At 42.8% G+C, this 15,218-nt stretch overlaps 1 protein-coding gene across 2 annotated transcripts in view; it reads right to left on the bottom strand.

Annotated features, from left to right (window-relative positions):
* The window catches only part of abhd18 (abhydrolase domain containing 18), a 110,471-nt gene that overhangs the window by 4,589 nt on the left and 90,664 nt on the right, over window positions 1-15,218 (bottom strand). For both annotated transcript variants that reach the window (XM_080035120.1, XM_080035121.1), the window contains one exon: window positions 14,944-15,106. In XM_080035120.1, the coding sequence (XP_079891246.1) occupies window positions 14,944-15,106 (163 nt within the window). The remainder of the gene's footprint in view (window positions 1-14,943; window positions 15,107-15,218) is intronic.

The following is a 15,218-nucleotide window of genomic DNA, read 5'->3' on the forward strand; positions in this document are numbered from 1 at the left end:
GATTGTGGAGACGGAGCCATGGGTGGCCCAGGATTAAGGGTTGGCCCGGGGAGCAGAGTAGGTGGAAGCGGATGGTCTCTTGGTGGTTGCCTGACACCAACATTGAGATGGGGGCTGTGATGCTGGTAACTGTGCCAAGTATGTGACCGTCCAGGGCCCGGGCTGGAACGGGAGCGGACAAGCGGTGGCTTCCCAAGCCCAGCTGACGAGCAAGTTCTGTGTCCATAATGTTTGCTTCTGCACCAGAGTCCACCAGGGCTGCCAGAGTGTGGGTTGTATCAGACAGGTAAAGACAGACTTGGATCAGGGTTTTACAATTGGTGGAGGACCGAATGTTCGATGAGCTCAGCCGGATTCCTCCTACATCCGGTGAGCTCCGGCTTTTACTGGACAGGTGGCGGCTCGATGCCCATCACCGCCACAGTACAGACACAGGTTAGAGGTGATGCGTCGCTGTCGCTCTGCAGGGGTTAGTGAGGCGCGGCCGATTTCCATCGGTTCAGGCTGGTCTGGCTGGTAAGATGGTGTGGCAGGGGAAGACGGGAGAGCGGTCGGGCTGCTCCGTGTGCTGGTGGATGGACTGCTGCGCCCCCCCTCTCGACGACGGGCCTGGATCCTGCGGTCGATGCGGACAGCCAGAGCCATGGCTTCATCGAGGGTGGAGGGTTGATCATGGGAAACTAACTCATCCTTTATGTAGTCCGCTAGGCTGTGGAGGAACGCAACCACCAACGCCTCCATGTTCCAGGGGCTCCGACTTGCCACTGTTCGAAAATCGATGGAGTAATCCGCCACGGTCCTTCTGCCTTGGCGAATACTCATCAGGGTCTGTGATGCCTCAGCTGCTGTGGATCCCAAGTCGAAGACCTTAAGCATCTCCTCGGCGAACAGGTTGAAGGCAGCACATGCAGGGGTCTGGCGCTCGAACTCAGCTGTTCCCCACAGTCGAGCCCGTCCCGTCAGGTGAGTGATCACATAACCTACTTTAGCCCCCTCAGTGGCAAAGGTTCGGGGTTGCAGGCTAAACTGGACACGGCAGCTCGTCAGGAATGCTCGTACCTGAGTTGGGTCACCATTGTACCGCTCAGGATTGCCAATCTTGGGTTCGGGGAATGCAGCAACTGCGGCGGCAGTGACCGGGGCAGAGGACACGGGGACTGGGCCGGTGGGCAGACTGGCTGAAGCTGACGGAGGAGTAAGGTTGGTGAGAAGTTGGATAACCATGGCAAGTTGTTGTTGCTGCTGCTGAATCTGTTGTTGCTGCTGCTGGCTGACCTGGAGCAGAGAGGCGACGTCATCAGTCATGAGGTCAACCTTACTCTCTGTATGTTCCAGGCGCTGCATGGCGGTGGGTTGTCCAGGGTTGTCGGGTTCCATGCTGGGTGAGACGTGCGCTGGGTCCATGTTTGGTCAGATCGTTCTGTCAGACCCAAACAAGACGAGGACCACAATAGCGTCACGTTCAACAGTTTATTAAAGGATTGGGGGAAAGGGAGTGTATGGGCGTGTTCAGAGAAAGAGTAGAGCTGGTCCGGTATTGCAGATAGGAGTCAGAAGCGTAAGGAAACAGGCAGAGTAACTGGTGCTGGTTAGCAGACGATCTGACAAGGAGTAACTGAAAGCCAGGGTTTATATACAGAGGGTGATGAGCAGGGAATGCAGTGCAGCTGGCAGGTTAATTAGGGCAGGAGTGGATACAGGTGTGGCTGAGCAGACTGGAGCGGCAGCAATTAGTGCTGTTAACAGGGCAGAGGGAGAAAGCTCCTGACATGGATAGCACAACGACCAATCAGAACAATAAACAAGGTGACATATTAAGCCCCGTTCATTTAGTGAACAGTGAGCTAACTGTTAAATTAAACTTTTGCCGTGTTCGGTCGGCAAAAAAGGAAATTCTTCTTTCTTGCTAATGAAAGATTTAAGTGCCGTCTTCCAAATCATTAAGTGTCGAGGCCAAATCCGACATAGTTAATTTGCTTCAATGGAGAGTGTCAGTTTGAGACAATTGGAACAACACTTATGATAGCAGCGGGGATTCCCCCGAGGGCAAGTGAACAAGGGCATGTTGAAAGACTATTGAAACGCAGCGCTAATGAACTAACGTTAGCATCATTAATATCAGGATATTAATGGTCAATCAACTCTGAGCGTGTTCACTCTGGGTGGAGCGTGTGCGTAAAAGCCATCGTCAATGGATCGCTGATAACATGATTCACCATGGAAACAGGTGAAACAAATGCTTGATACTCCCACTTCTCCACTTCTCAAAAAAGAAGAAGAAAAAAGAAAACTTCTCCGCTCCTCCCACTAGAGTTAGAAATATTAACAAATGAGTTTATGGAGAAGAATTAACGGGGATATTGTCTCATAACTCTGATCTAATCACCTCGGCAATTCAGAAAAAAACAGTGCAAACATTTTTGGTCAAGAGCATCATTGCTTCCGTATGAGAAGCAATCTATTTTAAGAATTAAGTTACGCATATCAGCAGCAACACAATTATTAAGCTGCCGCTGCACAGCATTGCTGACAGTGTTTTATATTCGCTGTATTATGTAGGCAAGCTATAATAGCCTACTGTGCAGGAAACAGACTGTCGCTTCTTTTAAATGGGGAGTGAAATATATTAACGTTTGACACATAAGGTGACAGTTTCCATTGTAGATCCTGATTGATTTATTACCAGATCCCTTGTCCTCTAGTGATCACAGTTTAAATTATTATATAATTTCTATATTCATATTAGGCTATTTAACGAGGCTCGTCTGTGACTTTGTGATCACGCAAGTGAACAGTAGCGATCGCGTGCACCCACAGAATTACATTTCAACCTGACATAAAGCCTACGTATGTTCACGTATGCACAGACGTTAAACTCCTGATAGTAATTAAAAAAAATAATGAGATACATACAATACAATAGGTTTATTAATCTGAATGTAAAGCATGTTCACGATGTGTAAACTGGCCGCATATGAACGGCACAAGGGCTGAGAACTATGCTACTGATCAGATAAATTATCGATCAAACGTAAAATCATCAGGAAATGATAAAAACATCCCAATGGAGATTTCTATGGAGTGATTTTGCTTTAAACTGTACAGGGTCGCGTTGTGGCAGTGACACTCTTTCTTCAGTCGGAGCTGCAGCGTAAAGTGAAAACAAACTCAGGGTAGGTCTAACCACCTCCCGAGCAGGTTAGACCCACGGCGTATGTTGCTGCAGTAACTGACTCTCGGTTGCGCTGAACCTGCATCTTGAAACGGAAAACCGAGAGTTTCCACTAACTCAGAGTGAACAAACTCTGGGTTGCCTCAAAACCAGCTACCTGAAAGCCTCAGATGGCAACAACATGAACTCTGAGTTGAGTGGATGGGCACTGTCTTGTCGAATGGGAAAAGCTTTCTTAAGCAGCTGTCTGTTGTAAAAGGGATCGAGGCTCTCTAACTGGATGCCAGTAATTTTAGAGGCAGTTTTAACAATTTTTCCAAGATAATTTTTATCCTTGGTAGTGAGGTTACCGTACCAGCAGATTTTAGAGAAGGAGATGACAGAATGTATATGCACAGTAAAACAATTTCAACAGGCTTTTGTCGACATTGAATCTAGCCAGTTTCCTAAGGCAGTAAAGGCGTTGCTGGCTCTTCTTGCACAGCACGTCAGTGTTCACATCAAATTTGAGGTTATTATCGATGATCGTGCCCAGATATTTATAGCTGGTGTTATGTGTAGATCTGTTCTGTTTGCAGTGCTCTTGGAGCCTCTCCTTCAGCCCCTCCTTCTCCTCCTTACCTGCCACCTGCTGCTGCCTATTAAGCCTGGAGGCTCCACTCACTCTCCCTCTCCAGCCAGGGCCAACAGGATGGTCGCCTTTCACCATTTTAGTTAGCCTTTGTTATAATAAACGCAGTTTTCTCACACCTTAATCTTTGTTTGACTGTTTTATGTTACTTCCCCGAGCCGGGTTGTAACACTGGGCACGATTTCCACTGTGCACTGTGCACAGTGTATGCCATATCAATGTAGATATGGCTGGTAGGTCCAGCGCCGCGGCACAAATAAGGCGTAAACACACAAGCGTGCGAGAGGCAGCAGTTCCGCATAGCGGTCGGTGCGTGGCAGTTTGTCGCCTAGTGTGAACAAGGTAAGGGCTAGATGAACTTACAAACGGGGATTTTACACACCCACACTCCAAACCAAGGGCGATGAGAAATCTCCCAGAAAGCTTTGCGAACTTCAGGAAAATGGTGGACAGAAAGAAAGACAGCTACAAATAGTTCTTCATTAGTTAAAAAAGGTGTGAAAATTATGATAACCATCGAATTTCCTTAGTTTTGTTTATGATTTGTCAATTCAAGCATATAAATAAAGATAGCTACTGTCTATAAGTTAGATTTTTTGCCCGAGACCAGGCCTTGGTGACCGACACCAAAATGTTGGGTTTTAATGGGGCTGCTGATGACATCGCAGTTTTTTAGTGGTGTTTAGTAAGTTTTTGATTAAATGATTAAATTGTATATCATTTCTGGTACGATAAACTGCCTTTGCCTGCATACAATAGGGTGCAGGTGCTAGATGATTGTTAAAATTGCTGAGTGAGGTCCTTTAAACTGCTTCTGTTTAGCGTGAAAAGACCTCCACTATTTCGGTTACTCTAAGCCTGTTGTGTAAAAATATGGGTGTTGCACAGCAGGTTAGCCAGGAGTGTGCTTGTACAAGGCCGTAACTGTGCCCTTCAATGGTTGTAACAGGCAGAAGCGAACCCCGGGTGTCGCTCAAGATGTTGCTTTTCCTGACAAAAATCTATTCTCTATCTTTCCGTAAAATAGAGTAGTAATGGAGCAACGTTGGCAGTGAAAGCCTTACTGTCTTAGTTTTTTTGAAAGGGAAACTTTTGTTTATGATGCAACCTCTGTATTTTGAGTATGGAATTCCTGTGTTTAAAAATGCTGCTGTTTGAGTGATTTTGCATATAGGAAATCCCGTCTTAAATACTCTTCGGCCTCTACGCCAGCATTTCACTAACTGTACGTATCTGTAACTGCATGTAAATACCTTGAATAACTAACAGCTAACTACACCTCACACTCACACACAAGCCTGGGGAGTTGTTCTCATTTATATGCGCGCGAGTGACACTGGCTATCCTGTCAACTGTTATCTGATTGTTGCTCTGAGTTTAAGAAATATTCTATAGTATCATCCTTGATGGTTATTTCGATTGAGTTACAAACCACACTCTGAGGTTTCTCTTTGAAAATTTTTATCAAGCTCTGTGAGATTAAAGGTGCACTCTGATATATTTTTTACGTGAAAACCAGGTCTAATTAAAGGTCCCCCCTTATTTCATAAGGTTAAATACACGCTTTGTGGTATTTCGTGTAATAAGGCCCAGTTTTGTAGACATAAATAAATAACATTTAAAGGTGCACTAATGGCATTTTTGTCATTTAAGGCGTGGTCGGTCCTTCTAATATCTCAAATTAAAGGTGCTTTTACTGATACTTATGTGTCTTAGACTCACATTTTAGTGTGTAAAAGTAAAGGTGTGCTCAGCAAGTTTTGCATAAGGTTTCTTTGAAAAAAAAAGTGACACTCATTCTTTGTGTGTCTCTTCCCTTACTCCCTGTTCCTTATCACAAGGTCAGGCAAATGCTGTACACTGTGTACCGCCCGGCCCGAAAAGGCCCCGATACTTTTTATTTTTTTGTCCTCTCAAAATGCATGTTACACACGCTTTTTAAGCATGATATTCTATGCATGACGTTATCTAAGGTTACAGATGTAGCGTTTACTTAATTGTTATTATCTACAGTGTTACTGTGTGTATACAGGAATTGATTGTGCTTGACTTTGAGCATTGTGTTTTTTCTACAGTAACTGATTGACCATTGTGTTTTTCATCCGCAAAACAGAACGTGTGGGGATTAGTAAATGTAAATAATCATGTATCAAATAAGAGTTGTTGTATCCTTGACACGGCCATGGAGGAAGCATCTAGTTGATTTAACCCATTTTTTCAGTGGTAAAGGAGTGAGAATGCCTGTTTTTATTGCCCAGAGCAATAGGCCAGAGATGAGAGTGTGTGTGCGTTTGGGCCTGGATGTGTGTGTAAGAGGAGATCGTGGGAGTGTCCGCCTGTGTGCAAAGGAGCTCCTGTGTGCAAGTGAGGGACTTTCTCTGTGTGTGTGTGTGTGTGTGTGTGTGTGTAAAAGCCTAAATGCAGTTTACATATATTTTGGATAATTACAGCAGCTATACCATTTTTGGAAGCAAAGACAGGGAATAGAGCATTACAGTTTTGGCACTTTTTGATAAATAAAACAATCCCTACCACCAGCAAACCTGTAACCGCTTTGCCAAGCCCCAAACGGTTGGATTATGCATAGCCTCTGGTGCTCCGGAGAGCACAGAGGCCGAAGAGGATTGGAGACAAGTAGGAGAAAGGAGCAGAGGGCCGAATCATAAAGGAAGGAAGAGGCCCAGCTAGCTCAGTCGGTTGAGCATGAGACTTTACCAGCACCATTAGCACCCCAGTGCTCCCCGTTTCCCCTGGATTTGACAGCTTTCCATGGACAGAACCCCACACCACACCCAGTAGAAGGAATGGCACCTTTTACAGATGACAAAATCAAGGAACTTTATGGATTCAGACTACAAATATCTTGGACTGTACACTGCCACTCAGAGACATGCAAACAGTGGCCCTTTCCGCTACTACCTACCAGGGTGGGAAATTAGCACCCGCCAATGGCGGGTATTTTTTCAAATTAGCGGGTGACTTTGCCATGTCTACCCGCCACAGTGGCGGGTGGATTTTTTCAAAATATACTACAACGTGTTCACGGTTTCAAGCGCTGTGTACAGAAACATAGAAGCTCTCCCGGACTTTGGGCTTTGCCTTGGAGCATTAGTTTACGTCACACAAACGTGGCAGCCGCCCATTGGTGTACAGGTGTATGACGTAACCAACCAAACCTTTGATTGGTCCAAGACTCTCCCAGAGCATCATGGGAAATCATTTGCCGCGAGCATCGAAGCTAACCTTCTTAATACATCCATGCAGTGTTGCCAACTTAGCGATTTTGTCGCTATATTTAGCTACTTTTCAGCCCCCCTGGCGACTTTTTTTTCAAAACAGCGACAAGCGACAAATCTAGCTTTTTTTCTGGTGTAATTGGTGACTTTTTCGCCGAAGCAAATATCACTTTTAACGCTTCTCAACGAGCAGCGGGAGCCTCCCGGCCCGTCCCCCGTCACAGAGCACTGACAGGCGGCCCGGTCCTCGCGCAGCAGCCCCTCCCAGCTGCGGTCAGAGCAGGAGATACACCTCTCCGCTCATGTTCCGTTAGCATCACTATTAGCAGTTAGCAGCTTTTCCCACCTCTTCTACAGTCTACGAGTAGTGCAATTCAAAATGTTATGCAGTGCTTGAAAAAGGTGGCAGGTAAAAAATAAAAGTGGCTGGTAAAATTTGGCATCCACCCGCCACTGTGGCAGGTGGGCAAAAAAGTTAATTTCCCACCCTGCTACCTACACAGCCCCATTCTAACTGGATTTTTTTTTTCTGAGAAAGCTGCTGTGCTTTATCAGAAAAGGAGGGTGCTGACATTCCACAGTTCTAAGCTGGACGACATCGACATGAAATCAAGACGGAAAGCTGCTAAAGATCTAGCAGCAGCTGCAAAGCCATCACCAAAACAGCTCATTGTGATGTGCCATGAACTCCATTACCAGAATCGACAAAATGTCGCAACACAACATGGAACAGCCCACATGACAGCAATGGTGGAATACTGAGCCGCAGATTGTTCTATCTGTCAAGATCACAACCCCAAGAAACCATACAGACTGCCAACAAGAAGATTCCCAGTACCTGAGACCCCTTTCGAGATGTCACGATTCATTTCACGGACATGGGACCTGAAAATAGAACTTTGAGGTTCCGGTATTTGCTGGTGATGGTGGATTGATTCACAAAATGGTTAGAAGCTATTCCTTGCCAAAAAGAGACAGCAAAGACAGTCGTGAAGTAGTTAAACATGTAACTTGTATCAGACCCTTTAATGAAATATTGATAAGATAATGCACAGCATTAAGCTGACCCAGGTAGTTGCTCTCCCTCTGGCCCTCATGTCAACGAGAACTTCTCAAGGGGCACATAAACATTTGGCCACATAAACATTTGGCCGTGAGTTGCTGACAGGCAGGCCTAAGCCAGGGACACCCAGAAAAGGAGGTCATATGCCTTCTCTTAGGGCTGACAATGCTTCACACTCAAACACACTAAGTTTGGCCTTGTTAAACATCAGATCTTTGTCAGGTAAAACATTTTTAATTAATGATTTTATTACCAAGCACAATCTTGATTTTATGTTTTTAACTGAAACTTGGTTGGACCCAGACAACAGCTCAGCTGTTCTTATCGAGTCAACCCCCCCAACTACACTTTCGAGAGTGAGGCCAGAGCTCATAGGAAAGGTGGTGGAGTTGCTATTTTATTTAATGAATCTTTAACATGCAAAAAGATGTTTTATGGAAACTTTGTTTCATTTGAATATGTGGCTCTCAAGTTAAATTCAGCCTCTCAAGCTATTTTTATTAATATCTACAGGCCACCTAAATACTGTGCAAACTTTTTTGATGACCTTACTGGACTACTGTCTGTAATCTGTATGGAGTTTGACTGTTTATTGATTGTTGGGGATTTTAATATACATGTGGACAAACCCGAGGACAGAAGTGCTAAAGAACTATGCTATGTACTGGAAAATGTTGGACTCTCTCAACACGTAAACCAGCCAGACTTTAATTAATTTCAAAGGGCCTGGGGCCGGTTTCCCGAAGCCTTCTTAGAGCCTTCTTAACGCTACGTCATTCGTAACCCCTACGTAGAGTTCCTACTTAACATTTCGCCTGTTTCCCGAAACGTTCTTTGCTACGAATCTCTTTCGTACGTCATACGTTGGTAAGGAGCGCCCTCGGAGCCTTCTTAGATCTACCGTAGGGGTGTTTCAGCTCTCGCTTGTGTCATTTAACTAATAAATCTGACTGTATTTCATATCAAACGGACACAGCGATGACTGTATTTAATAACAAACTGTTAAAAACGATCCAACTGTATTGTATATCACATATATTTAAAGTAGGCTATTTGATATTTTAGCAGAATACCATTCACAAAGTGTTCAAACTATATGAACAAGTATTTTTTATTCATCTAACTGACTTGCATTAACTGAATGGATGCGATGTCCGTCAATATGAAAATACTTTATACGTGATACACTATAGCCTGCAGTCGGATCGTTTTTATCAGTTTGATATTTAATACAGTCATTGCTGTGTCCCTTTGATATGAAATACAGTCAGATGTATAAGTTTAATGACACAAGTGAAAGTCCCTGCGATCGCTGTGGCATCGCTAGAGATACAGACCCCCACATATCCTTCCGTTAAAGCACCATGCACCATGCGTAAAACGGACACAAGTGACATCCCTGTTGCTCATGGAACTGCCACACATTCATGAAGAAAATAATTGCTGGAAACAATCTTAATCTTAATCTCCTCCGCTGTTTCTATATTTTCTATATATTTTTTAAAATCAGTATAGGCTATGGTAGTATGTTGTCTCCGGGGCTGGATACTATTGAGAACCTCCGAACTGTGTTCCACACGGCTCGTCTGGCTCAGCTGACAGCAGCCGGGCAGAGTTTGTCGGATCCTCTGGCTCAAAACATGTAAACGTGTGAAAAAAATTATCAATAATCAATTAAAGCTTACCTTAAAATAAGTGTGCCATGTTAATGTTTATTGTGTTTAGGATTTTAGCTCATTTGGACGCTGTTTTGGCCGTCTGTTTTTATTGATATAGGCTATTGGCGATATTATATCTACTTTCAGTTTCCTTACTGACCCACCACGAAACGTGATTAGTGTTCTTAAAGATACTTAGATTATAAAACAAGAGGTCCAAAACACAGATGATGGTTAAACAAACTAATTTATGACTTTATATTACACTAGAAATGCACGGGTAGATTTGATTATGCAGCATGTAAAGAGAACGCTGGCGCTTCTAGTGTTAAATACATGTTTCTGCCTTGAAGGATTTCTAGCAATCTTTTATTCGCAAAAAGACTGCAATACGTTTTATAATATAGCCTAGTGTTGTCATGCAGCTGCGCATGAAATGAGCAGGAAATGGAAAATCGAACTCTGAGCAATCGATTTCAGCAATGTACGAACGACGTAAGGAGTGCTTCTCCTAAGAGACCGTTCGGGAACCACGACTACAGAGGTAAACAACTTTGGTAAGTCATAACGTAGGAGTCTTCGTAGCTCGCTAAGAGAGGACGTTATCGGGAAACCAGCCCCAGGACATTTCAAACCTTTTAGTGTCTGATGTGGGTCTCTCCGACCATTCATGTTTGTTTTTTGGGAGTACAATATCTTTGCACACAACTGCAAAAACAAAGGTTATCAAAAAACGGTATATTACTTAAAACACGAGTGAACAATTTATCCAGGCATTTTCTCTGTCCCCGCTCCTCCCCTGTATCTCAGTTAATGAGCTTGTATGTAACTTCAACTCAAAAATTACAAATGTTATCGATGCTTGATTGATTGATTGATGATTCATTTTTTATTTATTAGATTAATTTTTTATTTATTGATTAATTTTTTATTTATTGATTTTACTTTATTTTGTAAACAATTATAAAAAGTAAGAGGGGGTAGGACCAGAAAAGTTTTTTTTTAACTTCTTCCTATCCCTATTGAACATGAACTATATTATTTGAGTTATGTAATTGTTGTTTAGGATCCCATTTTTTATTTTTATTTTATTTATTATTCTCCTTTTTTATTGCTCAATTGTTTTATTTATGTTTGTATTATTTTTTTTAAAACCATGTTCAATAAAGACTAATAATAATAATGCTATTGCACCCACCAAGGTGAAAATCATCTCTGGTAAAAAAAGGTCCCCCTGGAGAAATACCCCTCAGGTCAGAATTGAAAAAAGAGAGTGCCGTAAAGCAGAACGCAGGTGGCGAAAAACAAATCTAAATGTTCACTATAACATCTTCAAAGAGAAACTACGCACGTTTAACCTAGAACTAAGAAATGCAAGACAGTCTTTCTTCTTTGACATCATCACCAAAAACAGCAACAATGCACATGCCCTGTTTGCTGCTGTTGACAGGCTAACAAACCCTCCTGTGTCAGTAGCGTCTGAGCATCTTTCCACGAGGGCCTGCAATGAATTTGCCTCCTTCTTTACTGAGAAAATTCATAAAATAAGACAAGCTGTCACTGCATCAATACCAGGTTCAAGATATGTTTTTATCTCTGTACCCATTTAAAACGAATTCAAATGCCATGACAGAGTTTTTTCTGATAAACAAGAAAAACCTGGATGACATTATACAACACCTGACCTCCTCCTCCTGTTGCCTTGACATTCTGCCCACAGGCTTCTTTAAAACTGTTTTTAGCTGTATGGCCTCAGATGTCCTAGAAATTGTCAATATGTCCCTTCGCACTGGTGTATTCCCACAGGCCCTGAAAACAGCTGTCATCAAGCCACTCCTAAAAAAGAAAAATCTAGATACATCACTCATGAACAATTATAGGCCGATATCCAAGCTACCATTTTTAAGCAAGATCATTGAAAAAGCTGTTCATCATCAGCTAAATAACTACTTAGCAATGAATAACTGCTTTGATGTCTTTCAGTCAGGTTTTCGACAACACCACAGCACTGAGACTGCTCTGGTTAAGGTCCTCAATGACATCCACTTAAACACAGACAATGGCAAAAGCTCTGTATTAGTTTTATTGGATCTCAGTGCTGCGTTCGACACAGTTGACCACAGCATATTACTAGATCGACTAGCAAACTGGGTTGGACTCTCTGGAACTGTGCTAAACTGGTTTGAATCATACTTAAAGGAAAGAGACTACTATGTGTCAATAGGCAATTTCACATCCGAGCGAACAAATATTACATGCGGGGTCCCCCAAGGTTCCATTCTTGGGCCTCTTCTGTTTAACATATACATGCTAACGCTAGCTCAGATTATGAACAAAAACAAATTATGCTACCATAATTATGCAGACGACACACAAATTTACATAACCATATCACCAGGAGACTATAGTCCGATTCAAGCACTAAGTAAATGCATTGAACAAATCAATGACTGGATGTGCCAAAACTTTCTTCAATTAAACAGCGACAAAACTGAAGTAATTGTCTTTGGTGCCAGGGATGAACAATCAAAAGTCAGCGTACAGCTTAAATCTGTTATGTTAGAAAGCACACACCAAGCTAGAAATCTTGGAGTAGTGATAGATTCCGACTTAAATTTCAAAAAACACATTAAATCAATTACTAAGTCAGCCTACTACCACCTTAAAAATATATTGAGAATTAAAGGGCTAATGTCTCAGCAGGACTTAGAAAAACTTGTCCATGCATTTATTTTTAGTAGACTTGACTACTGTAACAGTGTCCTTGCTGGCCTTCCTAAAAAATCAATCAGACAGCTTCAGCTAATTCAGAACGCTGCTGCTCGAGTCCTCACTAGGACCAAAAAAGTGGATCACATCAACCCAGTTCTGAGGTCTTTACATTGGCTTCCTGTTAACCAAATAATTGATTTTAGAATATTGATGTTGGTCTACAAAGCCCTAAATGGTTTAGGGCCAAAATACATATCTGACCTACTGGTCCCTTATGAACCAGTCAGAGCTCTCAGGTCGTCTGGGACGGGGCTATTGAAAGTCCCCAGAGTAAGGACCAGACAGGCAGAGGCAGCCTTTAGTTTTAATGCACCCAAGCTCTGGAATAAACTTCCAGGGGACTTGAGGTCCTCTTCAACACTTGGCTATTTTAAATCAGGTCTGAAGACCGTTCTGTTTCCGTTTTAACCTGACATTTTAATTTCTAATTTTGAATTAATTTTTTTTTTTTTTTGAATGTGTGCTCTATACTTGATGTATTTTGTTCTTGCTTAAATTCTTTTTTCACTTTACACCTTTAAAAGGTGTAAAGTGAGGGATTGTGAGGGATTGTGAGAATAATTTTAATTTTATACGCTTTTTAAACTTATACACTTTTGTATGTTTATTAACTTCACATTCATTCACCATTTGTAAGTGCACATAACAACACTGTATATACAGAGGCAGGTAGTTTCAGTAGATACTTTGCCCAAGGTCAGGGGAGAACTATTTGTGTGGGATGTGCCTGCACATGACAACCGGCCTAGCAACGACCCGCACCCTCCCTTCACCTCTCTTATGAGCAGGGTAGTATAAAACATGAAATGTATCTTATGAAGACCAGCAAGAAGAAGACGTCATCAGGAAGCCAAGCCTAACATCTACGGCCAGCCTCTAACACATAGTCAACCAATCAGAAATAATGTATTTGTTTCCATACAACACTTTGTCTCACCATTTTATCTTCAGTCTTACTGGGGACGCTTTTTGAGAACCAGTAAGCTCCATGTAGGCCTACATGTTTCTGCTCACTCAATTTAGATAATAAACCTTTAAGCTTTGAAATAAATCTTCTACTTGTTTTTCCTTCTTCAACTCTGGTTAAAAGAACATGAAATATTTTTCTAACAGTGGCGTCCCAATTAATAGGGGAAGATACTTCCTGGATATGGGAACTTTGAGCATGCTCAGTGTGCTCTTTCTCAGGAAACACAGTGAACGCCAGAGGACTTCTGAACGCCAGGATCAGCACCAAAATACCGCCGTCCTTAAAATACATCGTCATGCATATAGAAAATGCTTGGACACGGCACAGATGTCAGAGCGTCAGACCTGTTGGATTGACGGGGCCGTGCACTGGGCCCTTTTGGAGACAGAAACAGAGATGCCAAAACTCTGTTTAACTATGGCTGTTTTAGTCTCCTTGCAAATGCGTCTGGCTGCATTTAAAAAAAATCGTTGTTAAAAGTTTTTAGAAAATCATTTAAGATAATAGTGAGCCTTTAATGGATATCCAGATTTTTTTTAGGACGCAGAATCCTCTTTAATTTACATTGGAGTGAATGGCGGGTTCCACTTCAGGATCCATGAGCCGCCATAGACAGAGAATATCTGCCATACCAAGCTTGGCCACTTAGCCCATGTTAAGTCAAGTTAATAAATTCTTTATTGTCAATTAACACAAACAGATTCACCCATGGTAAGTCACACAAGGTCATTGAATTGTGTGTTTGTGTGCCCCTCCCACATCTCTAACTCACCACACACATGCAATGCATGTGGGCTCATCGCACAGGGTCAGCCATAGTACAGCCCCCCTCAGGCAGCTTTTTAGGGTTAAATGCCTTGCTCAAGGAGATGGTGGCCACCGTAGATGTAATACCAGCCTCCCTCCAGCTGCTAGTCTTACAACTAGCAACCTCCTGTCGTTGCAGGGCTCGAACCTCATGGTTACTGGTCGGCCCCTCTTTCTTTTAGGCCATCCTCCAATCCTACTGCCCACAACCATCAGCCTAGATGGTTGATATGATTCTGGCGCTGATCCTGGGGGCCTGGAGTGAGGCCACAGTATAGACAAACTTAACAGCCTAAGTGTTTTTCATTCATATACAGTCTATTGTTTCTATATATAGTGGGCGTCCTGGGGATATACACCTGTTGGAAGACCAAGAAGTACTAAAGAAATAAATAACTAAAAATATCTTCACCTCATCACTTGAAATTGTGAAGAGACTTGAGGCAGTGGTGTATGATGCCATCTTTAGTAACTTGCTTCTTGTCCTTGAAGTCCACCGTAACTTCTGTAAATTCTCCAAACCGGAGGGCTTAGCAAAGGAGCATGGCAATCTAGAACCTTCACCACGAGATGACGAAAAACCCTAATTACTGAGCACACACAACATGTGAAATTCTATGAGCCAGTAGTTTACCTGAAGACATTCTGTTTAAACAGGTATGCACTGATATGTCCTCCTTTCAGATATCTGACTTCACATCCTGGCCAGATCTCCTGCAGACTGAGGACCCCTGTACGAGGGACGTAGGCATCTTCTTTGGCCTGGACCACGATGATTAGACTGGTGTCTACAGGGACTAGGAGAAATGACAACAGAGATACACTTTCATTGTGTTGACATGCTGCCCCATAAAAATATTCAGTACCACTTTATGCAGATCATGCACAAAGTAATGTCCCATTAAAAAC

The sequence above is a fragment of the Ammodytes marinus genome (genome assembly GCF_949987685.1).
Source record: "Ammodytes marinus genome assembly, chromosome: 10".
Taxonomy (NCBI): domain Eukaryota; kingdom Metazoa; phylum Chordata; class Actinopteri; order Uranoscopiformes; family Ammodytidae; genus Ammodytes; species Ammodytes marinus.